The sequence below is a fragment of the Mandrillus leucophaeus genome, unplaced genomic scaffold, assembly GCF_000951045.1.
Source record: "Mandrillus leucophaeus isolate KB7577 unplaced genomic scaffold, Mleu.le_1.0 Scaffold3, whole genome shotgun sequence".
In the NCBI taxonomy this organism is placed as follows: Eukaryota; Metazoa; Chordata; class Mammalia; order Primates; family Cercopithecidae; genus Mandrillus; species Mandrillus leucophaeus.
Window position 1 is genome coordinate 6,912,881 of NW_012103142.1, and position 19,242 is coordinate 6,932,122.

Below are 19,242 nucleotides of genomic sequence, written 5' to 3' on the forward strand. Positions count from 1 at the left end.
TTGCCTCGGATGGCAGGATGTGGCCCAGTTTGGGAGCGGAGCTGAGTCACCATCCTGTGCAGACAGGGCAAATTCATGCCACGCTCCTGCCTCCTGCCTCCTAGACTCACTGAAGGGCTCCTTGGGGACTGCAAATTCCGTTTGATTTCATTTCTCCCTAAGCAAAATGCACTCACTCTATCCTAAATTTCCAGAAACTAGTGTCCTTCAGGGTTGCCTCGGAAATTTTAAATGTGTGTACAAGTTCCACCTTCCTCCTCCTTAGTCCTAATCTAGTGTCTGAGATGTCGTGACGGCAGGCTACTCCCTGAGATCAAGCACCGTGAGGCCTTATTCAGTAATGCGGCTGAGTCTCAATGACCCACTCACCCAGGCCCCTTGGATCAGAGCACAATTTGAAAGACAGGTGGCCAGGAGATGGGTCTTACTTCGGTATTTGCATAAAGTGAAGTGAAGACTGGCATTGGCTTTTTAGGCATCACTTAATTAACTATGTTCTTGGTAGCAGTGGAAGCTTGAATCTCAATACTGATGTGAGTTCTACTTGTTATTTTCTGGAAAAAACAAAAGTTTGCTTGTCCAGATCTTCTCCTAGCATATCTGGACCCTCTGAGTATGAATTATAAGCGGACATCCTCTCTGGGCAGATCAGTGACAGCCCTCACTTGGTTGGCCCTTGGATCTTGGGCAGGAAACACCTGTGCAGCTTTTAAGGCAGCTCCCAACCTGCCTGATCTTCAGAATGTGGCAAATTTGCTCCACCAACATACATGGTTGCACCACAGTTATGGGGAATTTGTAGTTATTTCCATTGTACTCAGAGTGAAAAACTAAGTATATTAGTATAGTCCATTGGTGCCTTCCATCATTAGTCTATTTCATTAATGTTGGAATGGTTTTATTTTGGTTTACAGAGTAAGAGTTTTTTAAGAGCAAAACTTTATATTATTTCTTAGGGAGAAGCAGTTTATAAAAGGTCTCTCTTATCCCTCCAAGGATGAAAACAGACCACTGAGTTCCTTGAGGTTAAGAGGATGCTGACAAATTGGCCCCGGCTCCACTGAAGTCAGCTTCCTCTTTCCCCTCCTTCTCCCCTTCAAGCCAGGTAGACTATCACTGCCCGCTGTCTGGGACTGGGCTGCCCCTCACCGAGTGTCTGCCTTCCTGCCTGAAGGAGATCAGCCTAGAATAAATTTCCTTATTGGTTTGGGTGACTGGACCCTCTGAGAATCAGCTAAGCTATGGATGGACATTATCTTCAGAAAAATACAAACATTCCTAACTTCCAGTTTTTCTCATGCAGTTTTAGTATGTTCAGGAATCCAGGTCAAGAAAGGGGTTTGAAATCTGTTTTTGTGCTAGTGATCTTCTGGCAGTCTGATGACCTTGCAGGACCCCCGTCTTAGGATAATAGTTTGGTGCATAAAGTAAAATACACAGGCTTTTAAGATAAACCAATTATATTGAAATAGTTATCAAAATTGTAAAACCTTTTGTGATACAGAAATCTGTATGTGCTTTTATGTCAATGTATTAAATAAAAAGATCTAATGGTGAGTCTAATAACCACTGTAATTTTGTACTGATGAGCACAAAAGATACTTTACAACGTCTGCCCCTCTGTGATGTGACATGAAAGCCTCTGTGACTTCCACTGGGTTCATCATTGAAGTGGTGCTAAATTTCAGTTAGAGGTTAGTAAAAATAGAGGGGCATTTCTCTCCTATCAAGATGCTGGACCTTAGGTCAAGAACCCCTGAGACACAAGGATTCTGAGTGTGGCTGGTTGGGTGTGGCTCTGGGTCTGGCTGCCTCAGCCCCTTCTGTCTCAGGCCACAGGGAGGACTGTGGGGCTCCTGTTTACCGACTGAGACAAACTGAGCCTATCGTGATTTTTATATTCTGTTAGAAAAATTAAAGGGGGCACTCACAGTGGCTTCTGTCCTATCCTCACTTGTAGGGGGAAAAAAGAGGGTAGTAAGAGAGATCAGCGGGCCAGCTGTGAGCCAGGAACTGCTGCCTTCTCCAGCACAGAGGTGAGGCACAGGGATCCCTTCTGTGAAGCTACCCTGGGCCTGGGAGATGGGTCTCTGTGGTGTCTTTTAGTTTGGGATGAAAAAAACACAGTCCTCTTACTTTAAAAAGGATTTGAGGCTGGGTGTGGTGGCTCACCACCTGTCATCCCAGCACTTCGGGAGGCTGAGGTGGGTGGATCACTTGAGGTCAGGAGTTCGAGACCAGCCTAGCCAACGTGGTGAAACCCCATCTTTACTAAAATCACAAAAATTGGCTGGGCATGATGGCATGCACCTGTAGTCCCAGTTACATGGGAAGCTGAGGCAGGAAAATTGCTTGAACCTGGGAAGTGGAGGTTGCAGTGAGCTGAGATCATGCCACTGCACTCCAGCCTGGGCAACAGAGTGAGACTCTGTCTTAAAACAAAACAAAAAAAACAAACAAAAAACACAAATGAACAACAACAACAACAAAAAAACCACGAGAATTCGAGGCACATTTTACTGAGTTGCCTCTTGCCTTAATTTCACCTTCGGTACTCACCTAAGTGGGGAGCCCTCTGTGGCAGCCTCCACCCTGGGAAGTCATGATGGCTTGTTTTTGCTTCTTATCCTCCCACCAGCTTACTGAATGATGCTAACATATCGTACCTCTGCCAAAAATGCTAAGTAGAAGCTTTGGGAGGTATAAGAGTGTTTCACCATACTTGAAATACGAAATGGCGTCTCACTGTAACCGTGAAGTTATGATTAGCTGAGCTACTGCTGAAAACACCAGGGAAAAGCACAACTCTCTGATTGGGATGCTGGAGCTCAGGTCTGTCTGAGGATGAAAAGTTCAACCTCTAGACAAAAGAAAGTGCTTTTCCTGCTGGGTGACAGGAGGAATCACACACTTCCTAGGGAAGCCTCTCAAAGCAGCTTCCTTGGCAGGGGCTCTCCTGAAACTGGGCTTCATGGCCATTTGGAGGCACATCATGACCTGATTTTCACCAGGAAAATGGTTTCTGAAAGAGGCTCACAGAATATTATCTGCTTACCAATTTTACTTCTTGCTTCATTTATGCTTTCTCCCAGGGCCTTGGCTTCAGAAAATCTGGAGGGGAAAAAAAAATGAAAATTGTTGTTTTTCTGTTCATCCTACATGATATTTTAAAAATAATAGATTTCGGAGAGGCCACTAAAATATGATGAAACTTTATTGAAAGACACAAAAGAAAAATCTAAATAAGTAAAATATGTTAGGCTTAAAAATAGAGAGAAAATTGGTATTAATGATAGGTATTGTTAATTTTTACTCTATCCAGCACAGGATCTGTATTCTCATATTCTCTCACTTATGGCTTTTAATTTACATGGTTTCATGATGTAAGGGTATCAGAATAAAGCCTGGCAGTAAGGTTTCTGTTCTGCGTTCTGTTGATTATGATACCAAGATCTTATAACCAAAGAGTATATACTTAAATAACTTCTTTCTGATTATAAAATAATATATCAGAGGTTGTAGAACTATGGCTGGTTATGAGACAAATCCGGCCTGCTGCCTGTTTCTGTAAATAAAGTCGTCCTGGAACACCGCCACCCCTATTCACTGGCGCATTGTCTGTGGCTGCTTTCATGCTACAAGACAGAGTCGACTAGATGTGATGGAGACTGCACGGCCTACGACACTGAAAATATCTTCGACCTGGCCCTTTATAAAAGAACTTTGCTGATTCCTGTTATGTACCATTATTAAACCAGATTTTGAAAATATAAAAACAAGAAAAAATTTCCCAAGTACTCCTCTACCCAGAAAGAAGCACATTTGATACACGTATCCACCCAGTCTTCTATAGAGCCAGTATTTATAGGGTTGGGATCATACTGCAGGTATGATTTTGTGCCCTTTTTTTTTTTTCACTTAGAAGTCCTTCCCTATATTATGAGACGCTTACCTCTGATGGCTGCATGCTAGTCTACCAGATTGTTGTGCTAATGTTTAGTGAGTGATTCCTTTATGTTTCTGGCCTATGTTTATGAGACACCCACGATGAGCCAACCATGTGCTAGAGAAGCAGACAGGACATGGCCCAAGTGAGAACATGTAGTTCAGTCCCTATACATAGTGGGCCCTCATGAAATGTTAGTTGCTTTCCCTCCTCTCCTTTCTGCCATGAAGTTAAAGAGACAATTGAAAGCCTATGAAAGCAAGCACCTAATATATGGCCGAATTAAATGACTGTGCCTTGGAGGGTGCTAGTCATGCCATTAGAGTTTGACTAGGGAGTGACCTGTCCATGAGTGAGTGGGGAGCCGTCAGGAAAGCTTCACGTACAAGGTGGGAGTGACCTGGGTTTTGTGGATCCAGAGGAGTTTTTAGAAAATGTTTTATTACGAAAATTTCCAAATATACACAAAATAGAATAGTAGAATGAATCCTAACATACCCAGCATCATATTTTATTAATTGTCCAGTTTTATTTCAACTATTTCCCCTCCTGCCTCTTCTCTTCTCACTTCCCCCTCTCTAATATCCCAGCAAATCCCAGATATCCTATTGTTTTATCCTTGAACACTTTAGTTGCCTGGGATTGTGTTGGAGGAAGTGAGCAGAGGAGGGCATTCCAGGCAGGAGAACAACATAAGCAAAGGCCAGAGTGCCACGACTGCTCTGTGTTGGATGGAAAAGAAGTGTGAATTATGTCATTGCTATTTTCCAAATCTGTCTGCTTGGCCTGGGACTGCAGACAGGAGGTTTTCAGGGAAGGGGACTAAACTTTTTCTCAATGTTAGCTTCTTGGGACTCCGCCCCTGGCTCCCTTATTAAGGCTGGTCATGCTCATCGTACATTATGTATGTCCTGTCCTCAGCGATGGCCTGTCACCTTCCAGGGAGAAGTACAGTTCCACTTGATGCAATTCAGACATTTACATGATGCACAGGTCACCGTGCTGGGCTCTATGGGCTCACATGGCCTCTGCTGCTGGGCAGGGATAAGGTGACATTTGCTGCAGGCCATTCAGAAGATGAGGACCATCTTCAACTCTCCACTCTGCCAAGGGAGGGCCTATGACCATTTCATCACTGTTCTGTCCATCCCCAGTACCTAGGATTTATAGGATCTGACAGTCACACGTTGCTCAATGAGTGACTCCTCCCATTTCCTATTCCATAGACGTCTAGAAGCTTTAGACGCTTTGGAATAAGGAAAATACAAGAGCAAGGGTGCAAAACTGCTGAAATTCACACCAGTGCTAGAGGAAACCAGAGTACAGATAGAAAAGGAAGATAACACAAGCAGAAGAGGGACTTTCCACTGCAGTGCTGCCCAGAGAAGCCCTGACAGATCTGGCATGGAGTTCCCCAGCCTTGGCGGTGCCCAGATATGTCTGGGGGGCCTGGCAGAGGGAACCGCTGAGTGCTGTGGTCAGCTCTCTCCAAAGAGCCGCCCTGCTCCAGAGCTGGCAGCAACTGTGGGGAAAGCCACGAGCTGTTCCTCTCTTGCTGTTGCAGCCCAGTCCTGAGCTAAAAAGGGCTTTCCCACTGGAGAGGTGTGGTCTGAGGGCTGTGCAGTCTTCATGAGACCATTTTCCCGTCACTCTGGAAGTTGTCACCACTCCAGGCCACCCCACCCACATGTGTTCCTGATCCCTGGTTGTCAAGACAAACTCTGAAAGGCCCAACCCTGAGTGTGGAGAGGGAAAGAGCAAGTGTCAAGGGAGGTAGGAGAGATGAGAAGGCTAAAGACTCGGTTAGGAAAGATGCGAGAAAGAGGGTGACCCCATCAGTGCTGCCACGTGCTTCCTGGCCCACCTGCATCTCCACGCCTCTCCAGCCAGCCCCAGTCTCCCTCCCTCCTCACTTGCTCCCTTTCCTCCTGCCCCTCTGTCTGAATTCTGCTCACCTAAACTTCACCAGGGGGAGTTTCCTGCCTCCTGATTTTCTAAAAGCACATCCTCATCCATGAGATGGCCAGAAGCCAACTTCTGGCCAAGGGGACATTGCACCCCTGTACAATATCCTAAGGTGCTGCTCACTGCTGAGGTGATGTGGCCTATGGTGATGAGGCTGCACCTTGAGAAGGGGCAGACAGGTTGTGTAGCTCAGCCAGGACCACTGACGACCGCCCGAGGGTTTCTTTCTACTGGTGCCAAAGCATTCCCATTAGGGCATCATTAGTTGTGTGGCTGACTTTGGGGAATGGAAGGTAGCTGGGTGCAGTTCCAGTGTGGATGCAGGCAGGCTGCTGTGTCACCTGCACACAAAGTCCTGTGCAGGGGCAGGGGCTGGACTTGGAAGGGAGAAGGAATGCAATGCTCTGGTGTTCTACTAGTGTGGCTTCCCGCAACACCTGGCCTCCTCCTTTATGGCTCCCACTGTGTGTCAGGCAGGTACTCACAGACCCCGGGGAAACGGTCCGTCATTGGCTTCCAAGAGCCTGGCTCTTCTGTCTTTTTCCCCCTCTCTCTGGCACCTCCTTCTCGGTCTCCTTTGCTGACGTGTTCTGCAGCCTGTTCCTTGAATGTCGATAATCCACAGGATTTGGTCCTAGGCCCACTCCTCACTTTCCCTACTCCCTATAGGCATTCCTTTTATGCCAGTGTGTCCTTGGCTATCTCAACTGACATCTCTCAAATTTCCATCTCAGCCCTGCTTTAGTTCCTGATTCAGGTATCCAACAGCCTGTTTGATACCTTGAAGATAATTAAAATCAACTGTACCCAAAGAGAACTAATCACCTGCCCTGAACACCTCCCCTGTTCTTCCTGTTGTTCCTGTCTCAATGCATGACACCATCACTTATGGATGGCTCATGTCAGTAACCCACATGCCACCCTTTGCCCTCTCCCCATTAGCACCTTCCCTCAGTCCTGGAGTTTCAGCCATTCTCCATCCTCGATATCTACCAGAGCATTCCAGTTAGCTCCAACTGCCTGAGAGCTGAATGCTGTCATCTCTCTCCCAGATTATTGCAACCACTGCTTGCTCCTCCCCCTGCATTTGCACTGCCTGTCCGCAGGCTAGTCCCCACACTTTAGCCTGAGTGATTCTTCTTAATGCAAACCTGGTCCTGTTACTCCCCTGCTCAAAACTCCCCAGTACTTCCCAGTGACCTCCGGAGAAAGTCCAAATTCCCTAACAGAGTGAAGTAGACTCTTCATGCTCTGGCCCCTGCTGCCTTCTCCAGCTTCTTCTTTTCATCTCCCACAACCTTCCCAGGCTGGCCTGAATCTCAGTTTCATCAAGTGTCACACTGTCTCTCATCTTGGGGACGTCCCCTTTACTTGGAGCCTGTCTTTTCCCCTGGCTACTTTCTGCCTAACCCCTCAGTTTCCACAGTGATGTCTCCTTTGGATAGCTCTCCAGGACTGTGCAGGTCTACAATGTGTGACACCCCCAGGTGCTCCCCAGCACCCTGCACTTCTGCCATTGTAGGCAGATGGCATACTATATGTGAATTGCCTGTTTACTTGTTTTCCTTTCAATACGGTAAGCTCCATGAGGAGAGCAACCACGTCTGCTTAATTCACTCTTATCTCTGGGGCTTAGAACAGGGGCTTGTACCTAGTAAGCATTCCATAAATATTTGTAGACTAAAAGAAGATAAGCATGTGAGCAAGTGTGTGTGCAAAGGCAACGTGTGCAAGTGAAGAGCACTGAATTGGAAGTCAGAGTAGGACCAAATGCCTACCTCACCTCTTAGCAGCTGGATCTCAGGCTCTTCATTTCTAGGATTAGAAAGGGATGCCTGTCAGGGCTGGGTTGATGTGGAAATAGCATGCATGCAAGTGTGCTTTGTGTGTCATAAATTCATTATGACCATGGCCTGGCAGTGTAGGAATTCCCAGTAGGGAATGTGATGGACTGTGAGGGAATGTGTGTGGGAAGCAGTAACCACAGACAATAGTTTGTCTCAGCAAACCAAAGGATTAGAAGGGATCTCTGCAAGTCAATGGCCAAGGACACTCAAGATGGTTGCTGAGTTTCTCATCTTCAACGGGAATAAAAAGGATGGGGGAATTGAGGGAGAATCTGACGTTAACTTCCAAGACCAGTTTCAGAAAGAATCCCATCCTGCTGTGGGTGTGTCCGGCGGAGATACTCATCATGACTGGGGAAGCAGCTGGCTCTGCCCCACACACCACTCACTAGGGATCATGGGCAGTGGCTGCTTTTACCCATGGGCCAAAGAGACGGGCTGATGTTCATCAGCCACTCAGTCCCCATGAGCCTCTGCACCCAGATGCCCTGTCATGCCAGCTGAGATTGCTTCCTGAAGATGGTGGGCAAATATGTGTTTGAGGGCAAAGGGCTCCTACAACATCTTTCCTACTTTTCTTGTCTAGAACAACTAATTTAATATGTTACTTTTTCATAGCGTGAACATCCAATACCCTTCCCTGTCAGAGAGGAGGACAGAAGACTGGACCTATATTTTGCCATTTTTTTCCTTCATAAACTTGTACCTTGTGCCCTGGCTGCCTCCACTTTACTGTGATGAAGATCCACCCTTTGTTCCCCTTATGCTTTTTAAAACATGCCAGTATTCCTTTTCTGTTTCATTTCTCCGGCTATGACCTCCCTCTCTCGCCTCCAATTGATCAGCTCCTCCTCTGACCCTCCAGAAGCCTGCTGCGCCCTCCTGCTTCTCGGAAGCTGTAAGTCTTCTCCAGCCATTTTCTTGGCTGCCAAGATTTCTCAAAGTCAATTTCAAATTGTCATTCACAAACAAAAAAAGTGTTTTTTGAGTACCTGGTTTTTTTTTTTTTTTTTTTTTTTTTTTTTTTTGTGGCCAGCACTGCTTTTAAAATTGTGGAGAGGCTGAGAAGATTTTAATCTAATCTCTGCTCTCAGAGTTTATCATTTTAGTTCAGCAGAAAAGATATAAATACAAAAGAAAGAAAGGGAAAAATCATAAAGGTTAAAATGAAAGTCTAATGGGGGCCAGGAAACTCCTCCCCGCCATGGGAGTTACCTCCTGATGGTGCCACATGGTTTCTCTCCGCCCTCGGTCCGGTTTTCCTGTTGGTTTTAGATGGCTGTTCGATTCTACGTCAGAAGGATCCAACGGAGTGAAGGGGTGCTTTGCTTTGTTTAGTTTACATTTTCAACACCTGCATTTCCAATAGCAGTTAAACTCCCCATTTATTTCTTCTTTTGTTATTGAATGGGACTCTGAGACTGACGGATTCAGTTTGTATGAAAAATCTGCCACAAAAGAAAGTTAGCTTGCAGAGTCTGGGCACTGGTATTTGCCAAGCATGGGGTTTCCAGCCTCTCTTCACATTATTGTATACTATAGGGATGAGTCATGCCTGGAAAATGTAGTGATTGTGAATTGCAATTGTCCTCTGCTGAAAAATCCGGCTTAAGAATTGGCTCACATGCTCTAGTTCACCAAAGGGCGAACATCCTATTCATGTGCCAACATCTTATTTCTCTTGTCACAGACAGGCAGCACAACTTCCTCGGACTGGGGACCAGAGCTTAGAGATGCTAGAGATTCCCTGTGAGAGCAGCAAAGGGTGCAGGAAAAAGGGGAAGAAAAACCTTTCTATTAAGTAACATGGGGCTGAGTGCATTGGCTTACACCTGTAATCCCAGCACTTTGGGAGGCCGAGGGAGGGAGGAGGATCATTTGAGCCCAGGAGTTTGAGACCACCTTTGGCAACATAGAGGGACCTTATCTCTACAAAAAGTAAAATTAGTCAGGCATGGTGGCATGCATCTGTAGTCCCAGCTACTCAGGAGGCTGAGGCAGGAGGATCAGTTGAATCCAGGAGGTTGAGGCTGCAGTAAGCCTTGATCACATCACTGCACTCCAGCCTGGGCGACAGAGTGAGACTCTGTCTCTTCAAAAAAAGGTAACGTGGAATGAAGGGGATGGGGGAAACACTCACTGTCCCCTCCTGCAAATCTAAATCAATTCTTATACTCTGGGTGGGGCTGAGAGAGTTAGAAGAGATTGTGGGTTACCAATAATCCCCGCATTTGTGCTTAGAACCTACTTGCTATGGGGTACAGAGGCTGAACTCATTCAAGGCTTTTGCGTGGGGGCAATTAGTTCCAGCCCGTATTTAGTGGCACTTTGCCAACATAATGTCCCAACACCAGCACGGTCAGACCACAGAATTAGTCTGACGTGAGAAGTTTGGGGTGAAATGGGAGTCCAGGCTGGTGGGTCCTGGTTGCTGAGGTCTATTAGGAAGCTGAGGCTTACAGATGAGGCAGGAAGCCGTAACTGAATTTCACCCTGAGTCAATCCCCTCCAGTCTGTGTCTGTATTCCCAGAACTGCCCATCTTCTCACAGTTGGGCCACATGAGTCCTTCCTGTCACTAGAGGGACTGGGAGCAAATGTGTGGAAGGGGGCCCGGGTTACTGGAAGAGCATTTCCTAAAGTAAGGGTGGCATGGAAGCGGCCCTATGAGCGTCTGTGAGGCCTTCCTTTGATGTCTGTTTTTGAAACCCTGCTTCTGCAGTTATTTGTTTTCATACAAGAATATTTTTCTTATTCCTCTTCCTTAAGCAGTTATGAACATGTAATATCTAATAATTCAATACTCTCCATCAATGCAAATAACAGCTCCAATCCTAAGAAAGGGGTAGGTTCTGGGTTACATCCTCTATACCAAATAGTCCTCTAATTGTTAGTATTACAGGAACATTAAACAGATATAGAAATTTAAAAAAAAATATGGGCCAGTTTCCTGACTTTTCATTTGATTTAAAAAGACGGATTTACTGCTGGGAAAACCTCTTTTCAGAGGAAAGCTTGTGTGAGTTTTATTAGTTCCCTTGCACTATGGCCACAAGGAAGACGGGATCATCGGTATTGCCAGCCCATCCTGCACACCTTAGGTATGTTTAAACTCAAAAGCACATTTGTCGTGTGGGTTGTCAGAACTCTACTGTACAGAGTTAAGTCAGCTCTATATTAGAAGGCTTTGGAAGACCACAACATCCTCATCCCACTCACCCCAGACCCCAATCCCTGCTGAAAATAGACCTAAACTCAGGTTACAAACCAGAACCAGAAACAATGCCAGCTTTAGAATAAGAAAGATGAAGTGCTATGTTCTCCCTAAGTCAGCGGTTCTTTGACTTGAGCATGTATAAGAATCACTTGGTAATTTTTTTTTAACCTGTAGGGTTTGAGGGATCTTACCTTAGAGATTCTGGATCTCATGGTTTCTGGACATTGTCTAAGCCAGTGGTTTTCAAACCTACTTGCTACTGGAATCTGCTTTTTAAAAAGAGATGCTCAGCTTGCACCTAATTTAATTAGAATATCTGGGGAGTCAGGGCCAGGCTTTGGTAGCTTTTAAAAGCTCTATGGGTTCTTTTAATATGAAGCCAGTTATGAGTCCCTTGTGCAAGCTAAGAAGCCTCCCGTGTAGACATGGCTGAAGGCTCTTTGGAAGTCTTTTGGATGAGGCAGCTAGCTTGACATGCTTATCTTCAGACAGACAAGGTATCCTGCCCTAACACATCCAACTGGCCATATTAAAAATTCATGGCTTACAACACGGATAAGCATTAGAAGACTTGTGAAACCCTTGGATTTAGAGGCTGAAATTTGTGCAGATGTGCATATGTCCCCCTTTCTAGGGAGACAGTCCTCAGCTTCACTGGATTTGCTTTATTTTCTCCCCTATCCCCTTGTTTTATTCATTAACTCATTAATTTCTTTTTATCCCCATGCCCTGCTCCCATTCTTGCAGGTAAAATATGCTAAAGTATATCTGGAACTCATAAAGTATACCAGGGACTCATAAAGTATACCTTTTTGCTAAAGTATATCTTTTTGTTTGCATGTTTTTCTTTGCTTTCTGTGGATCTATTTGTAATTTATCTGAATGATGTGCTCTTACTCAGGGCTATGCTTTTAAGATCTATGTTAATTGGTATGCATACATGTAATCCATGACTCCCACCTGCTGCATCCGGCTTCATGGGGCATCCGCATTATTCTGCCTGTCTACTTCCCCAGTGATGGATACTCAGCATGTTTCCAACTCTCCTTGGCCATGAATAGCCAAGGTTGCTCACAGCAGCCCGGTGTATGTCCCCTTAAAAACCTGCATGAGAACTTCTTGGGAAATATACCCAGAAGAGGAATTGCTGGGTCACAGTGGGAAGCAAGTAGTTCTTTTGACTAGGAAGGGCTGGACTGCCCTCCATATACAGAACCATATACTCCCATTCCCTTCACTGATTCCTGAATGAGCTGAGATCTGCCCTCTGGTAAAGTGTAAAAGCCAGGATGATAGTCTAGGCTGGGCCTTTGACCCTCATTGCAGTTTGCTTTTCTGTTTGCCTTTCTTTTTCCTTCTTCTGGGTCTACCTTCTTTCCCATTCCCTGTGGCTGCTGTGTTAAACCTTCATCACCACCCTCAAGTCTCCTATTCTACCGCAACTTCTTTTTCACAGAGAAAATGGAGGTTGTCTTTAATTTTCTCTCTCCTTTTCTCAGTGTGCCAATGTCAGCCCCATCTTGATTTATTTTTCCATTCTTGCTCCCTTCCAGGGCTAACCTCCACCGAGCTTTTATTCCCTACCTTCCTGTCTTCCAGGAGCCTTGCTGTGTCAGCTTTTCCTGTTGTTTCTCTACCTCTCTCTTACCATTGGCTTATTCTGTGGTCTATAATATTAGCCAATTCTTTCCCATCCTGAAACCAACTTCCCTTCTACTTAAGCTACCTCTCTTCATTCTTTTTAAAAATGTTTTTCGGCCAGGCGCAGTGGCTCATGCCTGTAATCCCGGCACTTTGGGAGGCCAAGGTGGGCGGATCACGAGGTTAGCAGATCGAGATCATCCTGGCTAACATGGTGAAACCCCGTCTCTACTAAAACTACAAAAAAATTAGCCGGGCATGGTGGTGGGTGCCCGTAGTCCCAGCTACTCGGGAGGCTGAGGCAGGAGAATTGCTTGAACCCAGGAGGTGGAGGTTGCAGCGAGCCAAGATCACACCACTGCACTCCAGGCTGGGCAACAGAGAAAGACTCTGTCTCAAAAAAAAAAAAAAAAAAGTTTTTCATCTATCACCAACTTTTTAAATGCAATGACATTTCTTCTCACTCACTCCTCCATGCCTGGCAGTCCAGCCAATGGCCTTCTAGTTGCAAAATCTCTGTGCACTTCCCAGTTCCTTCCTGCTTGTTTCTCTGTCGCATCTGACACTACTGGCAGTCTGCTTCTTCTTGGAGGTGGCTCTCCTCTTGACTTGGCTCTCAGGACATTATTTTCTCCTGGTTCACCCCCTCTTCTTTCTGCTTCTTCTCAGTCTCCATCATGGCCTCCTTTCCCTCTACCTTCCCTTCAAACTCCTTTCCCTTATGGCTCCCCTCTTTAGGCCTCAGCACTGCCACATGTCCTCCTGAGAGCTCATCTACTTCTTAGGCCTCCTGAGTTGTCATATGATTCTCAAACCCGGATCTCATTTTAATTCAACAAGTAGTTCTTGAAAACTTACTGCGTGCTAGGATCCAGAGTCTCATGTGACATATGAGAGTTCACTCTTCTGAGCTCTAGACCCCTACATCTGATAGAGTTTGTTTGCTACAGTTTGAGGATATGTGTATACCTCACAGACTAGCTAAAATAAATTATATACCTCTAAGTAAGCTTCTTTTGAAGGGGTCCAGAACATGGCCCTGTCTGACAACATGTCAGCAGATAATCCTGGCTGCTCTGATTTTAGCCTGGAGAAGGCACCAAAGGTCTCTGGGTCACAAGATGTGCACATATTTTCTTTGACTAAGACAGGACTGCTCTCCAGAACAGCTGGAGTGCCTGCAGTTCTAAGAATATAATTTGGTCCATAGATTTTTTTCCCTCTCCTTTGGAACAGGAAGACATGGACAGAGTACAGGCTGATGAGAATGATCGTATGATGTGAGAATTGTAAATCATGTTGATACTGTCAGTAACAGACCCTGCCTTAAAGTTGCTTACCCCAATAGTACTGGGACAGTGAGGCTCACACATGAAGGAGAATTGTACCAGGCTGGACACAATTAAATGGGAAACTGAATAAACATTATGCCTTTCTTGTAATAGTTGAGTTGGGCAGATTAGGAAGGACAGAGTAAGCAAATCTCCTCTAGGCTGGCCTGGCCGAGCCTCGGAGGACCAGCTGCTCCCTGAGACAGCCTTACCTCTGTTTCAGAATCTGTTTGTTGTCATCGATGGTAACGCTGTCAGCGTGGTCCCTCTTGAAGATTTCAAAAGCCTCCTGGCGTCCTAAAGACATTTCCTCTCTCATTCCTGTTTGGAGACACAGGGAAATGGGCTCAGTCATGGCATCAGGATCCTATTAATTTCATTGTCACTTTAGTCAGACCACAAAACCAGCCCTGGCTCCAAGAGGCCCACAGCAGAGAGGCTCTGACCAGACAGGTGGCCCCAGGCTCTTCCAGCTGGCCACCAACCCGCCTAGGAGGCCCTTCCAGTGCCACCCGCTGCACCCCGCAGGACTGTGCCTGCACAGCCATGTGACTCATGGGGGGCAGGGTTTGGAACGCCTGCCTGCTCGGAGGAAATGAAAACCAGAACGCCAAGCCCTGGATTGCCGAGGACGTCTGCAAATGTATTTTCTTGCCATCGTTCAGTGCCACATTTCTCCCTGGTATGCCCTATTTTGTTTTTCTATTAAATTTCCAGGCATTTAGTTAAAGGAATTATAATCCAAACTGAAAGATAGCATCTAGAAAATTCTGCTCTTAGTCTCTGTGTAACAATTCATTCTTGTTTCCTGTGGTTAGTGAAGGGGTCTCCGCTTTTCTTCAGGAGTTAGGTTCTCAATCACAAGACCCATGAGCTGGCCATGGCAGGGGTCCCTAGGTCATCTCTAACTTCAATATCCTGTATCGCCTTTGCCAACCCTCACTGCTGGGCGCTGTTCAGAGTTTAACTTCTGGAGCCACGGTCAGTACAGCCAGGACCAGGCTCTCTTCCTCACCACCTCCCGGAATGAACATCAGTGCAGATGTGTGCCTGGGACCCCTCAGTGAGAGCTGAATTCACCACTGGATTTTGGATGCATCTACAGAGCCATTTTTTTAAATGCTTCCACCCTTGTTTCCTTTGCTTGGGAGGCCTTTTCCCACGTTTTCCTCTAGTGACTCTATCTCCGTGGAGCTTTCGTCAAAGCCCAGGCAGAACAAACCCTCTTTCCACCATGTTCCTTGTCAATACGCCTATAACACCCACAGCCCAGTGGTGGACACTGTCACTTCACATGACAATCCTTTCTGGTGAAATGTAAGTTTCTCAGGGGGTAGAGATAATGGTTTTTTGTTTGTTTGTTTTGTGAATCCTTGTGTCTTGTTCAATGTCTGGCATTTAGAAGGTGCTCAGCATACATCTGTGAAACGAATCAGGTTGAGAATGAAGCTGGGTGGTGCCGAGCCTTGCTCTTGCTGTGGGAACACAGTCCGGGGTTAGTGAGGCTTACTCTGAGGCCAAGGGTTCTGCACAGGCTTTCATATGGGCCACATACCACATCTCCTCTTGCCTGGAAAAAACTCTCTGAGTCCCATCACCCATCCTAAGGGTGAGTAACTGGACTAGCCCATATGACACCAATTTAATGATTACTGTTGATAAAAATAGCACCGTGAAGAATGTCTAAGTGATGAGGCACACAAAGACACCCCGCCCTTTTCCGATCAGAAGCAAATGGGGACGACTCGGCTTTGTCTCCACATCTGCCTTGCACACTCTAGAATTGAGTAGGCCTGGGAATCCGCTTATGTGAGATGCGGAAAGATGATCCCTGGTGCATGAGAGACATTGAGGGGCACGTTTCACCAGCAGAGCCCATCAGGAGCCAGCGGATTCATTCCATACCTCTCCCCTGTCCGGGTCTGCACCCAGTTCTAACAGTGCATGCCTTTTGCTACATAATAAAATAATAACAAACGGTAGAGGGCATGAGACTTTGGACTGGAGTTAGGGAAGAGAAAAGCTCCACAGAGACCACACTGGAACCTGCTTGTGGAATCCCCAAATTGCCTCCCGCAGGGGAGCTGATGAGCAGGCTTCCACCAACAGAGGTGTGGGGGTGGTGGGTCAAAGGGGTGTGGGGGTGGGGAGTGAAAGGCTGCTCAAAAAGCTGCAGGGAAGAAGGGTTCACAGCCTCTTCCCTCTCAGGCTCTGCTTTCTCTGCAGAGTTGACAGTGTGAACTGACAGCTGGGTGGAAAGGACCACGCCAGAGCCCGTGGCACTGTGGTGGCATCCACTCCTGGGAGAACCTACAAGGCACTGAGCAACCCACTGGGACTAACTATATTCCCAACAACAACAACACAAAAGTAAATGACAATATGAAAACACGAAACAACATGAAATGCACCTTCCCTGAGGGCCTGGGCGGTGGGAGCAGAAAGGACATAGAGGGCACAGAGGAGACAAGCGCAGGAAGTTTGGGATTATTGTGTACAGAGTCTTGAAGGACCTATTAAGAAATTCGGGGCCAGCAGCATAACATATTCTACATGCATTGCCAACTTTCAAAGACTGAAAATGAAGAAAGTACACATTATGGGAAAGTCACACTGGAGGGATTGAATACTCTTGATGACTTAAAAGGCACTTAGGGGTCCTGTAGTGCCAAGGGCTTATCATCAGAAACATAACATTGGCTTTCCTTCTATCACGGACAAAGTATTCTGGAGTTGGAGTTAGTTGATTGTGGTGACCACAGGTGAAGGACATCAGAATGATGGCTATAATCTTGTCAGTTGGTTTCCCAAATGTCCACTCAGGGAGGCCAAGGTGAGGTGGCTGAAGCGTAGCCGGAAGACAAAGAGGCAAGGCCAGGCCAGGATGCCTGCAGAGACTTCATGGCCACCACTTGGAGCAAGGCTGAGGTCCACAGAGGGAGGCACGTGGGAAGGACTCACGGGCAGCTCCAGTGTGTGAGCCCAGGTCCCAGCCCGGCCCTATCCTTGCCCATCCCCATTCTGCTTGTTCAGAGCTCATGTGCAGCTCCTTTGGATTGCACTAATATACCACTTCTCACCCCAGTTTGGGATCAGCTGCAAAGTTAATGAACAGCTTTTATTTACTGAAGAAATCACTTCCTTGTCCCCCTGAGGATTTAGGAAACAGGCTCTTTCTCCTATGGCAAGTTCCTGTCCCTCAGCATGCACTGTATGCGTTTGAAAGAGAAAGAGCAAAGGAGCAAAAAGGGTGATTAAAAGCTCACCTTGCTAACGAGACAATCATCTATTTATTCTCTCAAGAAGCATTTATTTATATTAGGCATTGTGCTAGGCATGTGACAGAGATGTAAAGTTGAATATTAAAGCTTCGATCCTTGGTTTAAAGAATTCGAAGTCCAGTAAGGGAGAAAGAAAAATGAAAAATGGCCGGGCACAGTGGCTCACGCGTGTAATCCTACCACTTTGGGAGGCCGAGGTGGGTGGATCACCTGAGCTCAAGAGTTTGAGACCAGCTTGGGCAACACGGTGAAACCCCATTTCTACTAAAATACAAAAAAAAAATTAGCTGGGCATGGCGGCACACACCTGTAATCCCAGCTACTTGGGAGGCTGAGGCAGGAGAATCACTTGAACGCAGGAGGCAGAGGTTGCAGTGAGCCAAGATAGCACCACTGCATTTCAGCCTGAGTGACAAGGCGTGACTCTGTCTCAAAAAAAAAAAAAAAAGAAAAGAAAAGTGAACAAATATTTACAATGGAGGTTGCCGCGTGCTGTAGAGAGGCATGTGTCCAGCATGCGGGAGAGGGAGGAAGGGAGGCAGGGACTCTCAGGGAGAGTAGGAGAAGGCTGTAAGCAGGAGGCAGCAAGTGAACTTCATCCAGAAGGATCCTGAAGGATGGAGCAGCATTTCCCAGGTGGAGAAGACATGGAAGAAGATGCCAGGTGGAGGAGGCAGACATTGGAGTGTGGATTAAAAATGCAACCTGATTAATATGGGTGGCTCTGCCATCCAACAGAAATGACCTCTAGGTGATTAAAAAATGAATTTCTTATATACTCTATACCAAGAATAGTATCATGGGCTTTCTTACATATTATTTCAGTTAAATTTCTCTATGATCTCTGTTAATAATTTCATTTTATAGATGAAGAAACTGAGGCTTAGATAAACAAGAGATTATAAAGGGGTGAAAAATGCCCAGCTTTTAGAGGCAGTCATTTCTGCTCTTAGATCAGTTTTTCCAGGGAAAGTAGGCCTGGCAGAGAGGGCAAGGTGGTGGGGCTCAAAATGACCTCGTAGTATTAATAGTAGATTTACCCATGAGATCATACTCTTATTCGTGCCTCTCTGTCTAAAATGTTGATTTATTTTTACAATATCACAGAAAAACAGAACCATATATATATTTTTTATTACCTGCATAGTTTACTTCATCTGTTAATATGTTTTATTATTATTTCTAGAATTTGTAAGCTCCATGAGGGCAGGTATTTTTAAAAAATTTTTATTTCAATAGCTTTAGGGGTACAAGTGGTTTTTGGTTACATGGATGAATTATACAGTGGTAAAGTCTAGGATTTTAGTGTACCCATCACCTGAATAGTGTACATTGTACCCAATAGGTAGTTTTTCATCCCTCACCCCCCCAACTTCCCCCATTTGAGCTCCAATATCTATTATACCACTCTGTACACATTTGCACACCCATAGCTTAGCTCCCACTTATAAGTGAGAATATGTGGCCTTTTGTTTTCTGTTCTTGAGTTATTGTACTTAGGATAGTGGCCTCCAGTTCCATCCACGTTGCTGCAAAAGACATTATTTTGTTCTTTATGGCTGAGCAGTAATCCACACCACATTTTCTTTATCTGTTCATCAGTTCATGGACACTTGTGTTGATTTTGTATTTTTGCAATTGTAAATTGTGCTGTGATAAACATACGCATCCATGTGTCTTTTTTATATAATGACTTGTTTTCCTTTGGGGAGATGCTCAGTAGTGGGATTGCTGGATCAAGTGGTAGATTTACTTTTAGTTCTTTGAGAAATTTCCATAGAGTTTTCCACAGAAATTGTATTAATTTACAGTCCCACCAGCAGAGTATAAGCATTCCCTTTTTACCACATCTGTGCCAACATCTATTGTTTTTTGACTTAATGGCCTTTCTGGCTGGGGTAAGATGGTATTTCATTGTGGTTTTAATTTGCATTTCCCTGATAATTAATGATGTTGAGCATTTTTGCATGTTTGCTGGCCATTTTTATATCTTTTTTTGAGAGATGTTTCTTCAT

At 45.6% G+C, this 19,242-nt stretch overlaps 1 protein-coding gene across 1 annotated transcript in view; it reads right to left on the reverse strand.

Moving 5' to 3' along the window:
• KIF6 (kinesin family member 6) overlaps positions 1 to 19,242 on the reverse strand; it is a 400,736-nt gene that overhangs the window by 93,505 nt on the left and 287,989 nt on the right. The window contains exons 14-15 of the mRNA XM_011986642.1: positions 14,159 to 14,267; positions 3,056 to 3,111 (exon numbers count right to left, since the gene is read on the reverse strand). Coding sequence (XP_011842032.1) covers positions 3,056 to 3,111; positions 14,159 to 14,267 — 165 coding nt within the window. The remainder of the gene's footprint in view (positions 1 to 3,055; positions 3,112 to 14,158; positions 14,268 to 19,242) is intronic.